The sequence below is a fragment of the Candoia aspera genome, chromosome 7 (assembly GCF_035149785.1).
Source record: "Candoia aspera isolate rCanAsp1 chromosome 7, rCanAsp1.hap2, whole genome shotgun sequence".
In the NCBI taxonomy this organism is placed as follows: Eukaryota; Metazoa; Chordata; class Lepidosauria; order Squamata; family Boidae; genus Candoia; species Candoia aspera.
In genome coordinates, this window is record NC_086159.1 from 75734923 (window position 1) to 75760295 (window position 25373).

General features: G+C 43.2%; 2 protein-coding genes across 5 annotated transcripts in view; one reads left to right on the plus strand and one right to left on the minus strand.

The window, feature by feature from the left end:
* The first annotated feature begins 1668 nt into the window (after nt 1-1668).
* Nucleotides 1669-15322, plus strand: PRPF18 (pre-mRNA processing factor 18). Of its 2 annotated transcripts, XM_063308203.1 has the most exons (11): nt 1669-1799; nt 3021-3098; nt 3203-3229; nt 5713-5817; nt 7205-7318; nt 8220-8366; nt 9905-9973; nt 11067-11207; nt 12417-12488; nt 12747-12902; nt 13078-15322. In XM_063308203.1, exons 1-11 carry the CDS (start codon nt 1734-1736, stop codon nt 13156-13158), a joined length of 1056 nt encoding a protein of 351 aa, XP_063164273.1. In that variant the 5' UTR covers nt 1669-1733; the 3' UTR covers nt 13159-15322. The 2 variants fall into 2 exon arrangements, with proteins under 2 accessions (XP_063164273.1, XP_063164274.1); XM_063308204.1 differs by lacking the exon at nt 3203-3229.
* A 1689-nt stretch (nt 15323-17011) lies between these two features.
* FRMD4A (FERM domain containing 4A) overlaps nt 17012-25373 on the minus strand; it is a 291903-nt gene continuing 283541 nt past the window's right edge. For all 3 annotated transcript variants that reach the window (XM_063308199.1, XM_063308198.1, XM_063308200.1), the window contains exon 23: nt 17012-20764. In XM_063308199.1, the coding sequence (XP_063164269.1) occupies nt 20662-20764 (103 nt within the window). In that variant the 3' untranslated portion in view covers nt 17012-20661. The remainder of the gene's footprint in view (nt 20765-25373) is intronic.

Consider the following 25373-nt stretch of genomic DNA (forward strand, 5'->3'; position numbering starts at 1 on the left):
CCTGGCACCCTGAAGTTCAGCACTTATAATTTGCCCCCATCCCTGGCTGGGAATCCTGGGCGCCGCAGTGTAAGACCTTGGGAGAGTGCCAGGTGGGGCAAGACTATGGCGGGGGGATAATTTAGCCTTTTAAAGATGTTGAGATGCAAGCTAATGTGCCACGTTGATAGTTGAGAAGCCTGTTTGGTCAATGATCCAGAGAGAGATACCCAACACTGAGAATACAAGTGAATGTAAGTGAGGCTGTATTTGAGTGGTAGGATAGGGAAGTTTAAGACATGACTACCTAGGTTGCTCGCTTGCTCCACCTAGCTGACCTGGCCAGAGCTTGAAACACTAAACAGAATCAGAATTGGGATGGGAGACCACCAGGAGTTCCTAGAAAGATTGGATATTGGAAAAATATCCTGGAAGAAGACATTGCCAACCACTTCTATGTTGCCGCCAAGAAAACCACATGGCCCAGAAGCCGAGCACAATTTAAGGGAGTCTTCATGTTTATTGTAGAAAATATGACAGTTCTTCCTTGGCCCCGTTTCTGTTCATGCTGGTCAAGCTACTCTTTTTAACCATATATTACTGAAGTGTATCTACTTTACGAATTTTCTGTCTTAGTTTTGAAGCTGAACGGATAAAGGAAGGAGGTGATGGGAATTAGGGAATTACCAGATGTAGGTTGCAAAAATTCAGGGGACCACCAGATGGCAGCAAAGTGATGCAGAAAACGCGAACTCCCTGCTGCCATCTAGGGGGTCATCCAAATTCTTGCAGCAGGACAAAGGAGTTTCAATCTTATTCAAGATTAATTTGTGAAGGACAAGCAACTTTTAAAATAAAGAAATGCAGAATAATTGACCTGGGCTGCCCCTTGAATTATGCCAACCTTTGAAGAGTGTGTCGGAGATCTTTTGCTTTCCTGTTTGGTTTCAAGATGGGTAAATAATTTCAGAGCTTTTAAAAACAAATCCAGAAATTTGCAATCTTTACACATTATCTGATAAGACCGCCTTGAGTTTGCTATGGTGCAATAAAGTCTTGTGTCTGCATTGTTGCAATTCTCTAATAAAACACACAGAGGTGACAAAGCTTAGCTTGAGCTTCTGTCTAATTTTGGCATATGACATAAAGCATGCTTAAGCCCTCTGCAGCCTAAGGAGAATAAACGTTGGTTGGCCTACACTGGTGGGTTGTTGTAAGCCAGTGTTTCTCAACCTTGGCCACTTTAAGACGTTTGGACTTCAACTCCCAGAATTCCCCAGCCAGCCAAGCTGGCTGGGGAATTCTGGGAGTTGAAGTCCACACGTTTTAAAGTGGCCAAGGTTGAGAAACACTGTTGTAAGCGAATGGCTCTCAATAGTTCCCCCTCCTATGCCCCTTATTCTTTGACGATAACCCGTAGGGCCACAAGTTTGAAGAATATAAAATGTTAACGACCAGCTGCTATCCAAACGCCGCGCAACTCTATTTAATTCCGCGTCTATCAACTGCTATTGCTCCTCTCCGGCTAACAGAGGGTGCGGGGAGAATTCTTCCCAAGGAACCCGGAATTCGCTCCCAGCAGAACGCCGCGGCCACTCTTCCCTTTTCGCTCTGTGTCCCAGACGGCGAGTTCCACTGTCCCTGCGCGGAAGTGACGCGCATTGTTTGGCTGAGGGACATCCGGTCGGGCAGGACGGGGCTGGGAGGAGGCCCGCCGGCCTCTCGGGGCTTCGTTTTCCCGCGGGGGAGGGAAGATGGACGTCCTCAAGGCGGAGATCGAGCGGAAGCGGAAGCTGATGGCGGAGAAGGAGCTGCTGACGGTAAGCGGAAGGCAGCCGGGAGAGCGGCCGGTGATTTCCCGCCGCCCAGCCGCTTGCCTACCTGGCAGGGTTGTTGTTATTGGGATAAGGCGAAGGTAGATCGCTCTGCGAGATCCCTGTAGGAGAGAACTCGGATCGGTTAGGGCGAGCGGTAGCATCAATAGGGGGAACCGGTTCTTCCTCCTCCCTGCTTCCCTTTGGGGGTGCGGCGGAGCGGACGGGGAGCCCTCCCCTTCCAGCCCGCCTGCCTTGCAGGGTTGTTTGGGGGAGAAAAACCTGGATGGAACGGCTGGGCACTCCTGGAGTTAAAATGGGTGACCAATATGGGGAACAGACAAATAAGCAGCGGTGTTGCCGGTTGAGGGAGCCGAGTCCACCAGTGTGGGGGGGGGTTGCTCCTTCTCCCTTCGCCCCAGGGTGCTCTGACTTGGAGGGAGACGCCCACGCACGCCGCCCCCCAGGCCAGTGTTTCTGAACCGTGGCCACTTTCAGACTGGGTGGACTTCAACTCCCAGAATTGCAAGGCTGGCCGAGGAATTCTGGGAGTTGAAGTCCACCCATCCGAAAGTGGCCATGGTTGAGAAACCCTGCCCTGGACCAACCTACTCTGCAGGGGTGTTGTTGTGAGGAAAGCAGTAGGGGAAGAGAGGGCTGCCTGCGGACGTACAAGCTCCTGGGGGGGAAGATGGGATGTGAATCTAAGGAAGCCAAGGAAGGCTGTGTTGCAGAGCACCTGAAACCGCAGAGTAGTCCACCTCATTGTAGCTGGGCAGGGTGTCCAAATCCAGCCCATTCTGGTTAAGGGGTTACTGTATGGATATGGGTCGGAAATTTGGGTAGGGGGTGCTGGATATCGGTAGGAAATTTGCCATTCCTGCTGAAAGGAGAAATACGCCCATCGCGTATTTCTGCCAGAAGTAGATTGTATCCTTGTAACCTAGTCTCCACCATGTTTTGTACTGAAACACTTATAAAGTAGTTTATAGCAACAAAATAGTTCCTAACAGAGTATCTTTGTCTATTCAGATACATTTTGGGATAGAATTGTTGAATATTAATGTCTGAGATGTTGCAGCTTTCTTTAAGATTACATGTATTGTGTATGTGGGAAGGAGTTATTGATCACTCTTTGTTTAAACATTTATTTTTAAAATAAAAAAAATTGAAAGAAGAAATATAAGAGTTCACTTAACATGATATAACTTCTCTCCTCTCTTTCAGGGAAATAAGAAATATTTCAAGCGTGGTGAGCTGGCTAAGAAGGAGGAAGAGGCCTATTTCAAAAGATGTGGATACAAGGTAATGGTTTCCTATTCATGTCACTGATGCAGATTCTTTTTGGTCATGCATTAAAATATATTAATCATCGTTATTTTTTTCATTCTGTCACTTTTGTACTTTAGCCAGTAAATGAGACGCCACCGAGAGAGGTACGAGTTCCCAAGCTAAGTTTGCCATGCAGGAAGAGGCATGCATGAATATGCAGCTACTTGGGTTTTTATTTTTAGTTTGGCTTCCTGTGTCAAGGGCATGAGGCTGCTTGGGAATGGAGCTGCTCTTATTTTCTTTATGTTGTGCCCCACCAGGCATGCACAGTGGACCTGATATAACCAGTCCTCCTCTTGAGGCAAGTTCAGAAGCTGTTAAGCTCTAGGCTGCTGGCTTGATTTCTTTTGCGCGTCAAACCCTCCAGAGCCTGGCGAGCAAGCCTCGTATTGATTGGTGTTTTGTGGCTCATAAGACACGGTTCTTCAAAGGCAATGAAACAGTTGCTTTTAATTTGTGATTGGTTGGGAGAAAAGAGTAATAATACAGGAAACTTCATAACAAATGTATCATCCTCAAGACATTTTTCCTTCCTCTGACCTCAGTCTGGCATATCAGATGAACAGAAGGGATGTGAGTGGATTAGTGTAGCATTTTCCATTATGGAAGGGAAGGGAAGGGAAAGAACCTGCCAGGTTCGTTTCTTAGGAAGTGGAAGGAGGAACATGGAGAGAATGTAGCCTGCAGTTAACCTGGCCGATAGGAGAGATCTAGCTGAATCTGTGGCAACCAAAACTGATCTGGGTCAGGTGTGGATTTCAGATTTTAGGAGAGCTGACTTCAAAATACAAGTGAAAAGTTGGATGGGATTCCATGGCTAGAAATGCCACAGGAAAAAGAAGATGCTGGTGCTTGAAATACCAAATGTGCAGTCAGAAACAATTTCCATGCAAATGAGAAATGGCCAGATATTTTTCAAAAAATCAGGCTGCCTAGGGAGCTTTTAGATGATAGTCAGAAGTGATCTGAGCAGGATGGAGAACAGTTAGCCCAAAACCAAACAGGACAGAATAACCTGAACTTGTAAGGGTAGCAACAGGAAGGATAAGAATGATGTCAGAACATTTGAAAGGATTTCCTTGGCTAAGAGAGCAAAAAGCTGAATAAGGAAGGGATGTGTTTCTTCTGAGGAAATATAGTGATAGAAGGAGAAGTGGATGCTACTTGTTATAGTCAAGAACAGAAGAATGACCAATAGGGAAGATGTGGCTTCAATAAAATTGAATCTCTTGTATTGTAATATGGTCAGATAATTGTTTGATCACAGTTTCGTCCTTGGAGTTCAGTTTGGAAAAAAGTTAGGATAGAATGCCAAGAGTGTGGATAAAATCAGTTTCCTGAGGAAATGTTCTTATAAAACAATTTTGAGACGTTCTAGCTCACCTGAATGATGCAGAGTATTCCATGTGTACACATTTGTTAGCCAATGCAAAGATACCTGATAGTATTCTACCGGCATAGATGCTTTTGCTTTGCTTGGACCGCCTTAGCTTGTAGATGTCTGATTTGCTTATAAATAGAAAGTACTTGGAACGTGTATCTTATTTTTTTGTGAACACCCTTTGCTTGCCGGGGGGTCCAGCTGATGGAAGGATTTGCATCTTTTTTCCATCCTGGACTTAGTTCCACTTTTATCATAACCTTCTTCCTGTTTCAGAGGTGAACGTGTTACATTTGTTATACACTAATGCAATGTATGACATTATTTTATGTCCTGAATAAATCATTGCCTTTTGGAAGTTTTAAAATGGTCTTGGGCTCACTCAGTAGGGTGGGAGGGATGGCAGGTGTAGTACCAGCTCGCGTTAGCCTGATGCAGCCAATGCTGGCTGGAGAGTTCTGGGGGTTAAAGGCCACACATAATAGTTGCCAAGGCTGAGAAACCCTGGCCCAATGTAAAAACTTGCATTGGATAATTTCTCAAATGGTTTTGAGTTGAGAATGGTTGGTATTGTGTTATTTGTGCCCAGAGATACTTCAGCCTGGGTGGCATACTTTCATTCAACAACAACAACAACAACAGAAATGGACTCAATTGACAGGCAATGACAACTTTTCTTTCCCTTCCTGTGCTTGGATTCCTTCGCTCGCATTCTCTTTGAATGAAACCATAGTTTGTTATATTTGGGCTGGACAAGCTTTGGTTTGCGCAAACTAGAGTTGAGAGTGCTTCCTGTGTTATGTGGCAGATATGATCCCCCTTTTTCTCCTAATGAGTCGTGTAGATTTTTAAAGTAGCTGGTTATTTATCTGTGAGAGCATCGGCTCCTGAGTGTTAACAGGTTCCCTCCCCTGAAGCATTCAGCTTTGATTTTTTTGATACTCCACATTCTTCATGAAGCTGGTCCAGATGTGTTGCCTTATAACTGAATGGAAGTTGTGGCAGTTGTAATTCCTTACTGAGTTAGCCCGGAACAATGATGCAATTCTAAAAACAAAGGAAAAGTGCTAACTAAATAATTTTATTGGGCGTTCCGGAAGAATTTCTGCATGTCTGCTCGGCGGCATATTGTTAAAGGTGGGAGATCCACGTTCTGTGTCCATATTTAAAACTGTGGGTTCTGTTGTACTCCTCAATGCTACCTAGGTCAACGAGGAGGCGGAAAATGACGAGAGAACAGCTTCTTCCAATCCAGTGCTGGAGCTGGAATTGGCAGAGGAGAAGTTGCCCATGACTCTTTCCAGACAAGAGGTAAAGACAAATAACTTGTACTTGTCCAAATTTTAGCTATCATCATGTAGTAGTTGCTCAGTAGAGGAGATTTACTAGGGTAGCGTTGTCCTATACATCTAATATTCGTGGATGAGTAAAAGCCAGAGAAACCAGGAACTTTTAGTTGCCAGCGCAGTGCGATAAGCAGTGCAGGTTTTTAACCAGGGCCACAACTAGGGTCTGTGTCACCCGGGGCAAATATGGATTCCACGGCCATTTTGGCGCCCCCCCAGCTCGGCACCCGGGGCACATGCCCCGCTTGCTCCCCTCTAGTTGCGGCCCTGATTTTAACTGAGGATGATGGATTCTTCCTTATTTCCTTCTCGAAAGTGGCTGTCTCCTCCCCGCTTAATTATAGCTATGAGGGTCATTAGCCTCGATGACTAGCTCTAATTGACACTCATAAGGGTTCTAACATTTTAAATCCTGGTTTATTGGTAACCTTGAAAGGTAGATATATTCCTTTTCTGCAGTTCAAAGAGGACATGCCAGAGATCAAACACAACCTGCATTACACCCATACCTTCCCCTACAGAATCCATTCTGATTTCTCGCCTGGCACATTTCTAGATGGAGCTGTTTAAGCACTCAAAGTATTAGTGTCTTTTGTGATGAATGTGCCCTAATGGGGCATTTCTGCTGCCTTGCACAGAACTCTTGAAATGGTTAAAGTTTTGAAATGGCAGACTGCCCCTTAGATTTTCACCCAGCAGCTGCCACGTACCCTGTTTGAGACTGTTTTTTTATTTTTATTTATTATTCACATTTCTATTACTGCCCATCTCCCCCCAAAAAGGGGACTCTGGGCGGTTGCTCTGTTGCACTGGCTTTCGAATGAGATGGAGAGTTTGGAGTTGCTAAATGGACGCATTGGGAGTTTTGAGAGCATGCCGAGGGCGGTCTCACAAAATGGACACCACAGTGCTTTTGGCCGGCCACAGAGCTTCCTAGGTCAGAAGGCAAATGAAGCAATGGGCTGGAACCGCCCACAGTTTTATTTTATTAAGAATGCTTCCGTGTCCCAGAGGCAATACTGGAAATTCCAGGTTAAGCCTGTGGCCGGTGCTTTTCTTTGCTAATGTCCCATTCTTATTTTTAATTAAAAGAAACTTTAAAAAATAAAATTGGGTGGACAGGGAACTTAATGAAAGCCAGGGAATGTGCTGTCATGCATGATTTTGCACCCATGCATGACCTTCAGGGTTCCAGCATGATACCATTAATAGCAAAAAAAAAAAAAAAAAGGGGGGGGCCTTGAGATGAAAGGTCCTCTCAATATAGAGCACATATCTCCTTCCCACAAACAAATAGATCGCTGTTTTATTTTCCAGTTAGTCTACTGGAGCATTTTGCTGACTCTTTTCAGGTCATCAGGAGATTGAGAGAAAGAGGTGAGCCCATCAGGCTGTTTGGAGAAACAGATTATGATGCCTTTCAGCGATTGCGAAAGATAGAAATTCTGGCCCCAGAAGTGAACAAGGTAAGTCTGTTCATCGAGGGACATTAAATGCTGAAATAACTTATACAGGACCCCTGCAGGGAACCCCTTGTTTCTTCCCTCCAAAGCTTTAAAGGATCTGTCAGTATATTATGAAAATATCTAAAACAATATTTTATTTATAATACATTTTGCTTCCTTGGTGAAATACAGAACACCTTGCCTCTGCTTATGAATTGGTTGGTGTGTAGTCTTAAGATCTGAATGAATAGGGATTCAGTTTGGACTTGCTTATTTGGAATTCACAAGTAGCCGTGAGTATGTTGGTTATTTGGGATAAACGCTTAATGAGATTGAGCCTGCTTCTCAGCCCTTGCTGTGTGCATTGGCTTTAAAATTTACATGGGAATTTTAAAAACAATGAATGTTTAAGTCAGTGTTTCTCAACCTTGGCAACTTTAAGATTGTGGACTTTGACTCCCAGAATTCCCCAGCCAGCATGCCTGACTGGGGAATTCTGGGAGTTGAAGTCCACACATCTTAAAGTTGCCAAGGTTGAGAATCACTGGTTTAAGTTGTTGCTTAAGATTTGGCACAACAAATTTTTAGGCATAGTAGAACATGGAAACTTGGGGCCAGTGTGTATTTCTGCCAGATCTGTGTGATGGACTTCAGAAATAGGAGCACTGCAGTTGTGCAAATCATGTTAATCCCCCCACTGATGTGCCAGTTCCTATGTATTGCATATTTTATGCCATTTTGCCACTGATGCAGTTAATCATGGGTGGCTCCAAGATTTCGACTGAAGGTGAAGACTGGGTTCCTGAGTTCCTCAGAAGTATATTATAGCTAAAGATCACCAGCTTGATTATCTTCTAGTCTGAATGCTGGTATGTTTTCCAGATTAATTTGACATATTCCTTAAACTGTTTCCCTTTTGTAGGGATTGAGGAATGACCTGAAGGCTGCTTTGGATAAGATTGACCAGCAATATCTGAATGAGATTGTAGGTGGACAGGAACAAGGAGAGGATGACGCACAGAACGACCTCAAAGTCCATGAAGAGAACACAACCATTGAAGAATTGGAGGTATGGTATGAAATTTTGGCTAGGGATAATGCATGCTTAAATAGATAAATTGTACAAAGCAAAACTGGACAGTACAAACTATACATTGCAGGGATTCTTGTTCCCTTCAGGTTTGACAAGGTTATCCTTGTTGGTTGGGATTCAATCCAGAGGAGCCAACCCCCCCCACCCCACTCCCCAGTTTTCCCTTCCTCAGCAAAGCAGGTCAAGAATTTAATGTGCCCTTCATTTTAACAGAGTCTTGAACTTTCTGCAGATTTCAGGATTGAAGAAGTGTCCCACTTCTTTATTGGTGGTTGACTTCTGAAAGTTTTGTTATCTATATGAGAAAATTTTCGTCAACAATATATTCTGGAAAGATTTTCACTCTCAGATTCATGGATTTCTGTGCAGATGTGTATGTTATCTGCACATACTGGGTGTCTTTCCTGTATTTTGGCTCTAGCCTTATTTGGACAAGTTTATTATTAATCTACTGTATTCCATTATGATTATTTATCAGATCACATTGCTTTCCTTTAATAGGATTTTAAGTTTATTTGTTTTCTGTATTGTATGCAATAGTGCAGTAGACATTAGTGTTTCACCCTCCTAATTCACTTGCAGGTTCTGGAGTGCTACTCCTGCATCCTGTTTTTTTCACTCTGCTTAGCAGTTTATAATCAGCCAAGGTTAGTTAGGAGAGCCAGTTTGGTGTGGTGGTTAAGGCACCACGCTAGAAACCGGGGACCATGAATTCTAGTTCTGCCTTAGGCACAAAGCCAGCTGGGTGACCTTGGGCCAGTCACTCTCAGCCCAGGGAAGAAGGCAAGGGCAAACCACTTCTGAAAATGTTGCCAAAATACTAGTCTAGGGAGTTGGCAGGAGTCAAGACTGACTCAAGGCATGCGCACAGACACACATACTTAGTTATTGACACTTCTGGACTTAAGAAGGTTTGGAGCATGACCGTAACACCTATCTCAACTCCTTAAAGCAGCTGCATCTTTTTGTGGAATTGAACACCTGAGTTGCTGCACAATCCTGGGAGAAGGCCTGGGGCCTTTAGCGAGTTGCAGACATGTGCCACGATTGCATTCTGTGCTACCCAGTGCGCCTTCTTGAAATCCAATCCAAAGAGCAGCAGTGCCCTGTTGGGTGGCTTTTTTTCACTCCTGGCTTATGAAACGTAAGAAGTTAGTTTTCAGTCTTGCTATTAGATATTTGTGCCTTTTAATATTTAGGTAATCTACAGTAGAGATGTGCAATACTTGGATTCAAAACAGGCATAGGTGCTTTGGATCCTGCGTGGGCCCCCTCACTGTACTCTGTGAACGTTGGGAAAAGGTTCCTGCAATTCCTATAGGAATTCCTTTAAGGAGCACCAGAACCGAAAGATGGCTTCTCCAGAACCAGAGCACCCTTGCTTGTGTTGGATCTGATCCCTGAACACCCCTGATTTATAAGGTTCTTGAGTTATGTGCGTTTGCATCAGGCTCTGTTGTTGGAAGCACATATGAATCTCTCTCTCCCTCCCTCCCTCCCTCTTTCTGTCTTAGGCGCTGGGAGAATCTTTAGGTCAAGGTGACGACCATAAAGATATGGATATCATAACTAAGTTCTTGAAGGTAAAAAGCCTAACGCGACATACCTCAAAACTGTAAACTTGCTGATAAGCTACTGAAATTAACTGATTTTCTGTATGTGTGATTACAGTTTGAACTAAACATTTCAAGTGGGTTGAACATACAGAAATTGCTGGTAGGAATCTAAGAAAATGAGTAGAATCGGAGTTAGGCTACTTTAAAAACAATCTTCAGTTCTGTCAACCTCCAGGCTCCTCTGGCTTTTGTGGGAAGCTCTGCTGTCTGTGTTGCAGGTGGGAGGTGACAGAAAATGGACCTTTTCTATTCTGGGAACCCTTCTAACTTTTCCCCATACCGTGGACTATACTTCTTTATACAGGTAGTCCTCGCTTAACGACCACAATTGGGACCAGAATTTGGTTGCTAAGCAAATTCAACTTGATTTTACGACCTTTTTTGCGGTGGTCGTTAAGCGAATCACATGGTTCCCCATTGATTTTGCTTGCCAGAAGCTGGCTGGAAGAGTCGAAAATGGTGGTCATGTGATGCTGTGACGATCATAAATATGAACCAGTTGCCAAGTGCCCAAACCACGATCACATGACTGTGAGGACACTGCGATGGCCATAAGTGTGAGGACCGGTTGTAAGTCGGTTTTTCAGCACCGTCGTAAGTCTGGACCATCACTAAAAGGATGGTTGTTAAGCGAGGATTACCTGTAATACTGTTTTTGTAGACGTTGCAAATGGTTTTGACGGATCTTTACAATGAAACGGTATGCAAAAGTTTTTCAAACGTTTTATTTTGGGAGTAAATTGCGTTTTGTAGCCCCTGCTGATATGAGGAATTTTCTTAACTGGCTTTGTTAAAGAGTTACAGGCCAAAACAGGGGGTATTTTTAAAGTGCTGTCCTGGCTAATGCTCCCCCAACCCAGGTGCCTTTCAAAATGTTAGACTTCAACTTCCAGAACTCCCCAGTTAGCAGGCACATTGCTGAGGATTATGGCAGTTGAAATCTACACATCTTGAGGCCCCCAGCTCAGGGAAGGTAACCCTGATTGGCTTGCAGATTAAATGTACCACAACTATGTTAGCCTGTGTAGAAAGATGGCTTAAACAGGCTTGCTGTCTTTAGTTTCTTCTTGGAGTTTGGGCAAAGGAGCTGAACGCCAGAGAAGATTACCTGAAACGGGGCGTCCATGGAAAGCTGAACAGCGCCACCCAGAAGCAGACAGAATCGTACCTGAGACCTCTGTTCAGAAAACTTCGCAAAAGGGTAACGCCTGCAAGCTTTCCACCCTCCCACCTTTGGCGTTCTTTTCTAACTGCATAATATTTACAGCAGTTTTCTTTTCCCTCTGTAAAATTGGACCAATCAAACTGACAGCTGGCATATACCATACTGGATATGCTGGAATGTTTTGTGTCACATGGGTGGATACGGCACCTCAGATTGGCCTCTTCTCTCTGCAGCCTCTGTTGCGTTTCGCTGTCTAAGAACCCTGTATGCAAAGTCAGGAGTATTTGTCGGCAGGGTGTGCAGAAGTGACATGTGGTGACCCCCCCCCCATTTTCTTCACAGCAGTGATGCAGCACCCTTCTTTTACTGACCGTTTCTCCAGGAAGTGCCGCAATTATCCTCACGAGCAGCGAGAGTGGCAACCTGGTTCAAGTGTGGCAAACCAACTGGGGTGGCAGATCAGCCTCCAGTGAAAACCCTTTGGGGATGGGGCGGCCGTCTCTTACGTAAATTAATCAAACCTTGATTGGCAGATAGATTTATTTATTCGATTTATATAGCCATCCAACTCACATACATGACTCCAGGTGGCTCACAATAAAATAAAATATACAACATAAAAATAAAACACATTGCAACTGGACATCATCCAACCAATTATCTACACAGCCAGGAGACAGGCTCTGTCACACACCCAGGGCCCCAGGGCCGGGCACAAAACCAAGTGTTCGAGGCCTTACAGAAGGCCAACGGGAATGTGGCCAATTCTTATAATAATTTTTTAGATCCTTATAACCTCAGCCTGTCCGCCCACAGGAGAGGTTGACTGCTGCGTCTCTTTGTGCTTGCTGCCTTGCAGTCAGGCTTTGGGAATTCTATCCTGTCTACACGACGTGCATCCTTTGGTTATTCTGTCAGGAGCACTTCACTGGCCCTTAGAGGAGAAGGCCTGTTGTGGATAACTTGGCATTTTGGGCTTGTCTCCTGATCAGAATAATCACCAAGATTTGGCTAATTTATGCATGAGTATAGATACTGGGCCTTTTTGAATGGAACATGGGTTTTTTCTTGCAAACATAAGAGCTAATTCTTACTGCTTAAAATAAGCATTTCTAGCTGGGTTTTTTTCCCCTTATTTGGAAAGCGTTGCCCTGGCTATCAAAGATTTGAAAAACTTGCCTTAATGCTGTACAGTGCCTTGCTCATTTCCTGCTCATTCAATGTTTGTGTTTTGTCTGCTTTCAGACTCTTCCTGCAGACATTAAGGAATCGATAACGGATATTATCAAGTTCATGTTGCAGAGGGAATATGTGAAGGTACTACCCAATTTAAAAGAGCCTCATGGCATTTGAAATCTGGAGCTTCTTTGGATTAAGATGTTGAAAGTCTAAACAGCTTACTTGTCAGAGCAATATTACTTACTTTATTTGCTTACTTAAAAATGTAAGTTTATAACATGGGGACAGGAAAGTCTTCAGAGTCTAGAACTGTCAATCTGTTTCCAAAGAGTAGAACTTCAGAACTGCTGTTGCTTAAGTCTTCCTTGCCTGATACTAACTAGGGTGTTTTTGTAGGCCAACGATGCCTATCTCCAGATGGCGATTGGGAATGCTCCATGGCCTATTGGTGTCACTATGGTTGGCATCCATGCCCGTACTGGTCGAGAGAAGATCTTCTCAAAGCATGTGGCTCACGTGTTAAATGACGAAACTCAGAGGAAATACATCCAGGTAAGAGGAACAGAATTGTGGATGTGTCGTTCAGAGACTTGTTTTAATCTCAGCATTTCCAAACATAAGTCATGTAAGGGAAAAGGTGCAAATGCGGTCTCCGTGCATTCATTCTGCAGTAGTTCTTGGGCTCTGTGATTATCACCAATGTCCTTGTTTGCACTGATCTCCGCAGGGCTTGAAGAGGCTCATGACCATTTGCCAGAAACACTTCCCCACAGACCCATCCAAGTGTGTGGAGTACAATGCATTGTGACAACACCACAACCTGTTTCTGCTCTTGGGGACCCAGGCAATGTGGAAGCAGAGCAGTCTTTGTGAGAATTTTGCATCTGAAGCCTGGAATAGACTGGAACTTGGTGTGCATTGCTTAGGTTCTGCCCAAGCAGTCACAGTGGTTTAAGCTTCAACAACATTGTATATTTCCCCACCCCCTTTTTTTGGTATTGTTTTTGTAGGAAATGAGACCTCTAAGAAAAGTTTGTAAAGGTCACATTAAGAGAGGGGCCTCTAGCAAATGATGTGAATGAGCACATGTTATGGCAGAGGATTATCTTATGCAGGTGAATAAATAGACTTGAAAGGGAGAGATTAATTTTATTCCTAAACCTAAGGTTATGGGTAAGTATGACCAAACAAGTTAGGATTTGTAAATGTGCACGAGGAGGGAGTTGCTCTGGGTTATTTCCAAATCCAAGTCTGTCTAAAACAAATCACATTGGTTGAAGGCTGGTTTCTGATCCTTTCCGTGTTTGGACATGCTGTAATTCTGGGTCCAGACCTAACACACGCAACTCCCATCTTTCTGGTTTATTTTGCTGCTTGATCACCTGCTTGTCTGTATAGTGCTTCATTAAACCTGGAGTGCTGACTTAATAGGAACCGCAGATAGGGTCATGATAGCGCATGATAGCAATCTTGATCTTTCTTTTGTGAATCTTGTGAAATTTCTAAAATAGCTGTTATGGGTTATGGGTATTAATAAATAATTATGTTGCTATGGTCAGCAGGAGCACCTTCTGAGTGCTGAAACAACAGGTTCATCTAAAAGTGGTTTTTAATGTCCTGGTTCTCAAGAACCAATAAATTTGAATTTGTTCTAAGTTTCTTAATTTATAAAGTACTTTCCTACCTATTATGTCTGGAGCATTATTTCATTGCACTGAAGAATTATCAGGCACTGAAATTGAAATCCAGAATTATTTCAGGCATTGAAGGCTGAAAAGGTGATTTTGGTCTGAAAAATATTTTGGAAGATAAGATTGAAATAAATGGTGTAGCTGTACTAACTTAAATCATTGCAATTAAGTTAGTGATCAAAGTGTTGGAATAAGATTGGGGAGAATCTGGTTCAGGTCCACCCTTAACCATGTGAACATACGGATTCTGAGCCATTTACATTTTCTTGGCCCAATTTAGTTAACAGGCTTTGTAAGGATAAAATGAAGGGAGATTTCCATGTAAGTTGAATTCCTGGTGAAATATAACTCTAATAGATCAACTAGTCTTGAACTACACACCTGTTCCTTTCTGATGACATGCTGTTCAGTCTAGAGAATTATAGACAAAAGTTAAATGTCTGTAAAATTAGCTTAAGGTAATTAAGGAAAGCTAAAGTGGGTGAGTTCACGAGAACCCAGAGAGTGACATCAGTCACATCATCAAAGCATGACTTAAAAGCAGTGAAGTAATTTGCAAATAGTACCCCAATAAAAAGCAAGTTAAACATGGCAGCAGAGAAGTAAGCCTGCCAAAATGGTATAGAAGTTTCTGTTCAACGTTACCAGTGAGTGGCAGCATTGAATCGACTGTCTGTGTTCAGAATTTGGATTGAGGCTGCTTCGTTCTTGGATGCGAGACCACCAGGGGATCCCAGGGCTGTAGACTAGGCTGGGCCGCTGAAAAATCATCCTGGAAGGAGATGGTGCCAACCACTCTGATTGGTATTACTGGGAAAATTGCAGGGATATGCCTATGGAGTTGCCATGAATTGAGCTCAGCTTGAACACATTCATTACTTTTTATATGTCCAGGAACAATTGTTTTCTGTACCCCTGCCCAGCCCCATGCACCCCCCCCCCCAAAAAAAAGGCAGGGGAAGGGTTTGAGGATGCTTGTAGGGGATTAAGTGCTGGAGAGATTATCCCGTACAATCTTCTTCATGCCCAGCCTTCTTTCGCCTTCATTATTTTCCAAGACAACACAGCAGTTGATTCCTTTTTAAAATGCTTATTTAAATTTCTCTCTGAAAGCAGAACAGATCTGCTTGGCCTCAGAGACTCCTTTTGAACCGTGTTTCAGTTGACTTCTGTTCCCGTTTGAGCACGTTTGACTCCTTCAAAGTCCCTCAGGACAGGATATTACTTTCATCTAAAGTACAAAACTTTATAAACAGTAATAAAGGAGAGCAAGAACCACAAGTTCAGTGTGTAATTTGGGCTCGGATGATCGGGCTGCAGAAATAGAAGCATCGAGATGCTATTAAGACAGTGTGGCGAGTCTTAAGTAGTTTTGAATACATCATCTTTGAGAAGGTTTAATATAATTGGAAGTTGCTCTCAGGTTACAACCCAAATCCTTGCCTTATTTCAGCGGTTTCGCTTTTTCAACTTGGCTTTGGTTGAATGATCTCTAAATAATTCAGAAATGCCTGTGTGATTTACAAGGCTATAATTTTGCTCTGAAAGAGAGACATATAAGGACAAGGGCGAACCTTCTGTAGACCACCATTGGTTGATCTTTCACTCTCCCACAACCAGGAAGACCACTTAGTTGTGACACAAGTGGCTCTGGGGGATAACCTAAGCAGATGGCTTCACCCTTAATTTACTCTTTGGATCGTATAAATCTTTCGCCTTTTGCTAAAAATATTTTAATTGGAAAATAGGAAATGTGGAGGGCACTGTCAGAAAGGCGGTATGTTGACAATAGCTCTTTGTTGGAGTACCCAACTCACAAATAGGGTCTTTGACTTTGGTTTTTGTGTGGCATTCAGGGTGAAATAACTTTATCCCATGGCGCTTTATGGAATGGCACCTTGCCGTGAACATAAACTGCAGAATCTCACCTGTATCTCCAGTTGTCATAAATTGGGTGTTAGCTGCAGCTCAGCCCCTTGAGTTCCAGTGTGAAAGCCTTTTTCCTTCTTGGCTTGTGGGAGGCTCCTGGCCACTAGCCTTGACTAAATCTGTGCTCACCACCTCAAATCATGCTCCCATGAATAAATGTGTTACAGCCTTTCTAGCTTGCATCGTGGCCCCACCCACAGTGGCCTAGCATGTTAAGTAAAACTCCCGGCTGTTGAAAGATTGCACATCCCTAGTTTAGGCCACATTCTCCTCCTAGATCAGTGTTTTTCAAACTTGGGAGCTTTAAGATGTGTGGACTTCAACTCCCAGAATTCCCCAGCCAGCATAGCTAGCTGGGGAATTCTGGGAGTTGAAGTCCACACATCTTAAAGCTCCCAAGTTTGAAAAACATTGTCCTAGATTTAAAAAAAGCCAGTTTGGTCTAGTGGTTAAGGCACCAGGCTAGAAACCAGGAGACTGAGAGTTCTAGTCCCGCCTTAGGCATGAAAGCTGGCTGGGTGACCTTGGGCCAGTCCCTCTCTCTCAGCCCAACTCGCCTCACAGGGTTGTTGTGGGGAAAATAGGAGGAGGAAGGAGTATTAGGTATGTTCACCTGCCTTGAATTATCTATAAAAATAATAAAGGCAGGATAGAAAATAAATAAATTTAAATACTGTCAGTTGGATTTCAACCTGCATACATAAAGTGGAAATGTGAAAACTAAATTGAAAACCTTAACCTAAAGACTCAAGGCTACTTATGCAAGATGGGACCCAGTATTAATAACAGTGTATAAAATAAATTCTCTCCCCCCGCCCCCAGCTTGACTCTTGGAGATCTCATGGATATGTCCATATAATTTCTTGGCAGCAAGATGGAAGTGGTTTGTCACTGCTGCTCTCTGGGTTCTTGTTCTGACTTCCCAGTCTAGGACTAAGGGGGTCCAATCCGGCTTATTTTTTCCATTTCAGTCAAGGCCAGCTAAGTAGAGAGTAACGTAGGCTGAAGAATCGATACTAAAAAAACGTGCACGGGCGTCAAGACTTTCATCTTGAAAATGCTTTAATAAGGAAGTGTTGACAACACTGTTTTTGCAAAATGTAAAGATAACTATACAAATTCTTAATACAAAAAGAATAAATTAAAAGCTGATTTAAAAAAAAAAATTCTGCAACTCTTTCTACAGCGTATCTTTTCTTCTTCTTGACCACTGCTGCACAGGAGTCAAAATCATTTTACATGCTTTACAGTCAATTTCAGAAGAGCTTTTTTTTTTTTTTTTTGAAAAAAATTGGAACTAGGGTCGATCATACGCCATATGCGTGCATATGTGCACCTTCTTTATAACTAATTAACTAAGCAGTATAGCTGGTCGTCATGACAGCACCTGAATGGGTCTGCTATATCCAAAACTAATATTGGGTTGAAAAACAAAACCAACATCCTTTCCCCCCCCCCAACATCTTCAACACTCAACTGCATATAATATCATTTAAAAAATAAACCCTGCCCACCATTTGATATGGTGTGAATGCATGTACAAAGCGGGAGAAAGAAGGGGCGGTTTGTACATACAGACCAAAAGCATTTTCAGACCTAGGGCCTTTTTAATCTATATAAAAGCAGAATTCAAGGGGCATATTATTGGGGTAATCAAGTGCCTGTATACAGTAGCTGCGGATACCCCTTCATGTTATACTCAGAACATGTTAATCTCCTGATTAACATTCTATGTACATTTCTGTATCACTGAATTGAGTTAAACAGTAAAACCTGTTTTACTTAATCTCTGTCTTTACTACCAGACTGGCTCACAAGTGCCCTGGTTGAAAGAAATAAAAATAGATTGAAAATCACCCCGCTTTCTCCCCACAACAAAAATGCCCCAGGACCATATGCAAACTAGCTGAAGGATGTGGTTATTTTTTTAAAAAAAAAATTAACTTTGCAGCCAGGCTGGGGTGTGGGGTAGAGTTGTTTTTCTGCTCAACAACACACCAGATCTCATGCTAGACTAGATGGGTCCAAAATGCCCAGGGAAGGAGCATCTTGCAATCCAAGGATGAGTTCTTGGCTGTGACCAAATCTTGTTGAAGCAATGAAGCAAGTTTAATACCATTAACTTGTTAACTGGGGTGAGACTGTTTGCTTGGTTCCCTTTCAAGAAACTGACAATTCTGTAGTCAACCTAAAGCTCCCTGAAACTCTGGTTTATTCCTTTCCCATTTGACCCTGGTCATCTGCCAGTATTCTGGCTATCATTTGGCATACAAATAATAAAAAAAAAAAATCAAGCTTTCTAGGTGCTGATTGAACTGAAGTGTCAGTATTATTTTTAATAATGAAATTGCTATGTTGTATGCTTTAAAGTAGTAAATAACAACCCCCCGAAAAAAGCTCTGCTAATTACAAATTGGTGAGGCAGCTGAGAATTGTCTAATTCTTGCTGCCCAATACCCTGGTTTAATTTGTCCCCTGCCTTGAGGACAGTAAAGGATGCTATAAACCAGCGTTTCTCAACCTCAGCAACTTCAATAGGTGTGGATTTCAACTCCCAGAATTCCCCAGCCAGCTTGCTGAAGTCACACATCTTAAAAGCTGTCAAGGTTGGGAAGCCCTGCTATAAACCATAAAGACATGAGTATGTGAGAGGAAATGGTTATTTTAACCTTAAAAACATGTCTTAATAAAACAAGGCAATTAAACATCACCAAAAAGTTCTTTTCTTGTTTTGATAAGTGACTGTAAATTATTTATTAAGGGAGAATATTTTCAAATCCCGCTGGTTGCAAATCAGCATAAAATGAAGATGCTGAACCTCCTCTGACTCCAGATTAGACAGCCTACTTCCATAGTTGTTCCCAGGGATGGCTGTTGGAGTGGGTGGGCAGCTGCCATCTTGACTTTTCTGACCCCTCCCCCATGGATGCCCTTGTTTGTTCATGGCCTAATATTGCCACTGTATTTGGGTAGGGATGTTTCACATAATGTTCCCTGGTGGAATAAATAATATGCTGGGCCAAACATTATTCAGCAATTTGCCTTCATTTTTGCTCATGTTTCCCCTCTGCATTTCAACCTTGCTTTGCCGAGTCTTCCTTCTGCTACCCATTTTCTTCCAGAGCGAGCCAATTTCAAGCGCCGCTGAGTGACACGTAGATTCTTTTTATCCTCCTGCAGGATATTAGCCACACCTGATCATCTCTCAGAAACAGGCATTTCTTAATGGAAGCAGGTGGTGGTTTTTTGCTCTTTGGAATCTCTCTCGAATTTTTGCTATTTCCAAGCTGACACACTAACACAAAAGTGAAGGACAGGCAGACACACTTCGTTGTCCAGTGGTGTAAAAACAAAGTAGCACCACAGTGGAGCCTTGGCGTACCTGCTCCAAGATCTGACTCGATCAGGGGTGGGCAATGAAGGTCCCCCAAAGGTGCATTTTGGCTCTCGCTGCACTCAAGACGAGAGACAACGTAGGAACAGGGAGGGATCGTGACTTGTTGGAAAGCCCATGGGTTTGGGGGGGGGGGTCACCCCAGAGCACAGAGATTGTGTCTTAGTTTATTATAAAAATATTGAGGCCTTTTGCAAGTTGGATGGCTTTCTAGATTCATAAAAATCATTGCTCGAGTGTATGCGTAAACTTGTTCCCTCTTTTGATCTTGGCAGTCAAACGTGCTTTAAATGGGGGGGAGGGGAAATATCATGTGGATGGTTCATTTTAGTAATGGAGGAAAGGGCCATAATCCGCTGGTAAATTAGTTCGGCAACACTGTGCAACCTCCCCTTTTTCAAGCCTTGGACACTTCCCTGGTGAGTCCACAAACCCTTTCCCACATTAGTAATAACATATTTTGAGATCATGTTCAATGTATCCTGGGCTGCTTTCCCTTAATTTGACATCCTCATATAGGTTTTTTTTTTTTAGTTAAACTTTTTTGGCATCTTTACATCATGACTGATCACAGTTCTTCAAGCAGGATTGCATGCTCTTCCTTGCAGTTTCTCCCCAGGAATGTTGGAAGGAGGACTAATTTTCCCTTCCTACCATAAACTTCTTCCTCCACTGGCTTCCCCCAACTGATCCTTGGTTATATTACCTAATCTGAAATCATTCAGGATTGTAGACATCAAGAGGAAGATTGGGGGTCATAAACGCTATTGCTGTTTCTGAAAAGCACAATCCTTGTAGAGAAATGCTTCAGGATGAGTAGTTACTGCAGTCTTTGGCAGCACAGAACAAATTGCTTTCCCAATATTCTGGCCCATCTCTGAACAGCTTTGTAAGCTCTCCTGCCTTTGAATGAAACGGGCATTCGTCGTAGCTGTGGCACCATCTTTAACTACTGCTTTGAATAATCTCACCCACTGAAAAACAGGAATACTTTATCCAGGAAGGGACCGAATTGACTTTCTGTCCTTAATGTCCATGGACACAAGGGACTTGCCCTCTGCTCTTGGTGGAGTGCAGTGAGGATGAACGAGTGTGCAGACCTGGGACGGAAGGACTGTTTTTCGCTACTGACACAGTTGTTCTTTCCCTAACATCATCTTCAATTGCCTTATGCAGAAAGTGCTTTTCTTTTGAAGCTGGTGTCGGGCGCCAGAGCAGCTGGGTAAGGCAAATGAGAGGCAGTGAGGTGATTTTTCCGGATGGCATTGATGCATCTGAACAGCTGAGGTTGAGGAGTTCACACTAGAGTCCCAGGCTTGGCTTTGTCCTGTCCGTACCACTGGACATCGGATAGTTCTGGATAGAGGGGAGAATCCAGGTAGCAGCTATCACTGTAGCTCCTGCAGGGAGATGGGATGAAGTTCACATCAGTGCATTTACCCCAAACCGTTGAGGTGGTGAATTTTGTTTTGTTTGTTTGTTTATTCGATTTCTATAGCTGCCCATCTCAGCAAGTGACACTGAGCGGCTCTCAGCTTGTTTCAAATATATACCCTTAACTTGTGGCTTTTTAAGGGAAACTCCTTATTTGGGAGGCTGCTGAGGATGGTTTTCTCCTGCACAGTTTAACCCAGTGTTTCTCAACTTTGGGAACTTTAAGATGTGCGGACTTCGACTCCCAGAATTCTCCAGCCAGCCATGCTGGCTGGAGAATTCTGGGAGTCGAAGTCCGCACATCTTAAAGTTCCCAAAGTTGAGAAACATTGGGTTAACCTATCAATTCACCAACAATTCAGATGATTCATTGCCTGTCATCTAGAGTAGCTACAGATTACACTGTAGCATAAACTTGCTCAAGTAGGCACACAACCCACGTGGAAAGAAAAAGGCAGGTCCCCGTGTCTCCATCCTCACTTCTAGATCTCATGATGTTCTTCTCATCCCAAGCTTACCTCCACCAACCCCACCCTGAGTACTTGTGGACATTTCAAATCAACGCTCCAGACTGCAGTTAGCGGCTATTTTTTCTTACCTAAGAAATGCCTTTGGGGTTTACATGGAGCCCAGAGCTATTTTTAGAAATGAAGATTTTTGCCTTGCCTGGTAGCAGGTTTACTTCCTAGTTTTTTTTAGAAAGGTTTTATGTTTTTAATTAAAAAGCCAACAAAGAGACACAGGGAGTCTGGCAAAAGCCAAGACAGATTGTATGGAAACACTGGTAGTTTCACTTGCAGTTGTCCTCCCTTCAAGCCATCCATCTGGTACCTCCAGGAAACCACTTCAGAAAAACGTTGCATGCATAACCCCTCTTTTTCCTCCATCCCTGGTTGGTTTTACATAAATGCAGACATGTTCAGCATGGGGAGAGATGGTGGTAGGAGCCAAGAGCTGAATGACATGCCAAAGAAAGGACAAGGGCGGAGAGGTGCATGCAAGGCCAAGTTCATGCATTGCAAGGCTGAAACATGCATATGGTGGTGTTTCCTGATTGGTTTGGTTCACTTCCATCAACAATTATGCTACCAGCTCATTTATGGCATTGGGTGGCAAAGATCCTCCTGCCAAGCTAAGAGCAAATCTAGAGGGCTTTCATTTCCCTTGTTCCTGTGCTAGACATGACATCTTACCTGCTAAGACATTTCATCTGCCAATCTTAGGTGACCTCGGTTGGGGCACCAGTGGGACCCCAGTCCTGGACACTACATGCTGTTTACTCAGGCTAAGAGAAGAAATCAGGGATTTCTCTGTGCAGGAGCCAAGATTTACTCAACCCTCACACTCTTACTTATGACAACTCAATATTGCTGATTCTGGACTATAAAGCTATTCTACAACAGGCCAGAAAAAACTACAAGATTTCTCCATGCCATTAATGGGCCAATCTTTGAAAAACTTTACTCTTTTCAGAGAAAATTATTTTAGTCCTAAATCTAGTAGTCCTGTAATGACTAGCAATATGCTGCAGCCAGCCTTTAATAGACCAGTTAACTAGATATGTATCTGCTTAATTACATAGTTCTCTCTTATAACTTTGTCATCCTCTGCATGGGATAAGATCAGAAAGAAATTAAATGCAACTATAGACTATGCCAGTAACAATGTGGCATGATTGTGTATCACTCTTATAATCACAATATAGCCCCCTCTACTTACTGAAAAGTTCTAAGCTTGAAATGAGCCTATTTCCAGCTCAGTACATTTTTGGGTAAGATCACAGCATAGTTTAAATCTTATGAACAGCTGTGTTAAATCTGAAACATTTTGCATGTCTTTGCAACTTGATAATCTTACCAATGGTACATATACTTGCATAAAGCACATTTAAGCTTGGGTAGAATCCTTGATCTGAAACTATCTGTCCCTACAAATTCACCTTCCCCAATAGGGTTACAGACTAGAGAGCTTGCCAGCCTGACTGAAGTTCAATTATTGCTCAGAATCCCATTTCCCCCCTCAATTTATAGTTAACCTGGCTGCCGCATAACTTCTGAAGTGACTGTTTCATTTTCTTGCTAAAGGTGTGGAATAATTTTATAAAAACTGATACAAATAATCACAGCAGTCAGCTGTAGCTTTTCAGCTTGCCTGTCTCAAAACACATTCCTAAGAAATCAGACAAAGGAATCTCTTTCCAACAGCACTAACATGAATGGAAAAGCAGGGTATACATTTAATAGTAAATTAAAAAATAAGCACAGTGAAAGGAAACGTCAGGGAGTCACTCCTTTAAGAGTGATGCAGCAGGCTGAATGTACATAGGAGTCTTTGATACATGTTTTTTAAGGCCTGAAGGGAATCTGCCATGCATCGAAACTGGACTCTTGACAGTGGAAGGGAATCAATGCCTATTGATCTTTGGGTCCAATATCTTTAAAGCAGTGTTTCTCGACCTTGGCAGCTTGGAGATGTGTGGACTTCAACTCCCAGAATTCCCCAGCCAGCCATGCTGGCTGGGAAATTCTGGGAGTTGAAGTCCACACATCTTCAAGTTGCCAAGGTTGAGAAACACTGCTTTAGAGGCAGATGGAGGTAGCTAAAGAACCTGATAAAGTTGCTTTGCTGGTTCCCTTAAATAACTCCCCTACACAATTTGCAAACCCAGATTTCTGTTTTTCAGACTCTCTTCCTCCATGGACATTGACCTCATTGTAGAACTCAATAAAGCTGGTATATTTTTACAAGAAAAACAGCACCCTCCCCCCTGGTGACCACACCTCTGCTCAGTTCTTTGAGCTGCCACTTTCTCACGTTGCCATCTCGGACCTAAGTCCCTCTACAGCTCTGTTGTCCTCTCCCGCCCGAGCAAAGGTGTGCAAAGCACAAGACCAAAGGAACAAGGCAAGGCAATGCAGCAGAGGTGACGTCTGGTTTTAGAGTAGGAAAAAAAAAATCCCCCTCACTATACCTCTAGTCATCAGTACTGGGTTGAGCTGGAGAACGAGACTCATCCATAGTGGGTGAGTTGTCTCTGGCATCTCTGAGCAAAGCAGAACCAAAGCAGAAAAGAGAAAGGGGAGAAGAAAGAGGAGATCAGCTCTGTTAAAGGAAAGCAGGGACACACAACTTTGCAAAGAGCTTATTCACCCTGTCGGAAACGGGTTGGGGGGTCATCTCAGAAGACGAGAAGAAGTTAGTGACATAGGGAAATTTGCTAAGGAGAATAGGGAACACCGAGACTTGCATGGGAAGAATTGGTGAAGGGTATGGAAGCAAAAAAAGGAAACCGTCTTTTTTTTTTTTTGCCAGCTGAGACAGCGCAGTTCCTACAGCAGTGTTTCTCAAGCTGGGTCACTTTAAGAGGGGTGGACTTCAACTCCCAGAATTCCCCAGCCAGCATGGCTGGCTGGGGAATTCTGGGAGTTGAAGTCCAACCCTCTTAAAAGTTGCCCAGGTTGAGAAACACTGCCCTAGAGTAACAAAAAAAGCCTCTTCTTCAAAAGGATAGACACTCCTGTCTTTTTCAAGGGTGCAAAGTCATGTATTATTATTTGATGTATTATTTCTAGCCATGTACTTTTAGCCCAGAGCAACTGTTGGAAGCGTTCACACGCACATCCCTTCTCGTGAAACTTTGCGCAGCCTTGGACACCGGAGTCTTCCTGTTTTGCACCTGACTCACCTGTGAGGCAAAGGACGGATGGAGCTACATAGCTTGCTGTTTCAGCTAGTGCCCCAACTGTACCTCTACTCCTATTTGCCTCTTACTCTTTAAGGCCGAGCTGTGCAAGCTTTTGAGCTGTGCCAACTTTTGAGCGACTGCTTTATTTTTAAATTACTTATTTTATTCATCACTGAACTTATACCCCACCTCTCTTCGTTCCAATGTTCAAAGGCGGCTTACAACTATAAAAGTAGTCCAATGGCTTCATTCCCTAAAATGGGCACTGCCCAGTTAACAATTAAAGTTCTTGCCACCCATTTTCTCCTGCTCTAAGATGCCCCAGTTCATTGGCATATGTTAGGCTGAGAAAGGCCAAAAGGAACCTGGGTGGGAGTGTCTGTAGGTATGTGCCTGCATGTGTCAAAAAAGTCAAGATGACTGTGGTAATCATGTGATCGGAGCCCTGTCCCTTTTTAATGTGTGTTGCATGGAACACACATTAAAAAGGGTGGGGCTTTAATTGCACCATCGCAACAGCCTTCTCAACTTTTTTAACCACTCTGCAGATGCCCCTGATCCTGTGAGATGCCTCCTTGAGCAGGAATTTGAATCTAGACCCTTCCTTATCCAGATTTACTGGTCTTGTCACTCTACAGATTGCTTCTTGACATGGTTCTCAAGAAGTGTCAAAGATAAGAGAAAATGGGCTAGTTTTTATTTCCTTTAAATAATGGAGTTTCCCCCTGCGTTTCCCCATAATACCCTAAAACAGTCACATCAAGTGTCTTCTGCCTTATGCAACATGATAGTAGCTACAGAAAAAGGTCCTTTGGTGGTGCCAAGTGCCATGCGCTTCCCAGACGAACATCACTGTTCTTCTGGTGCCATGTGAAGACATTTCTACTTTT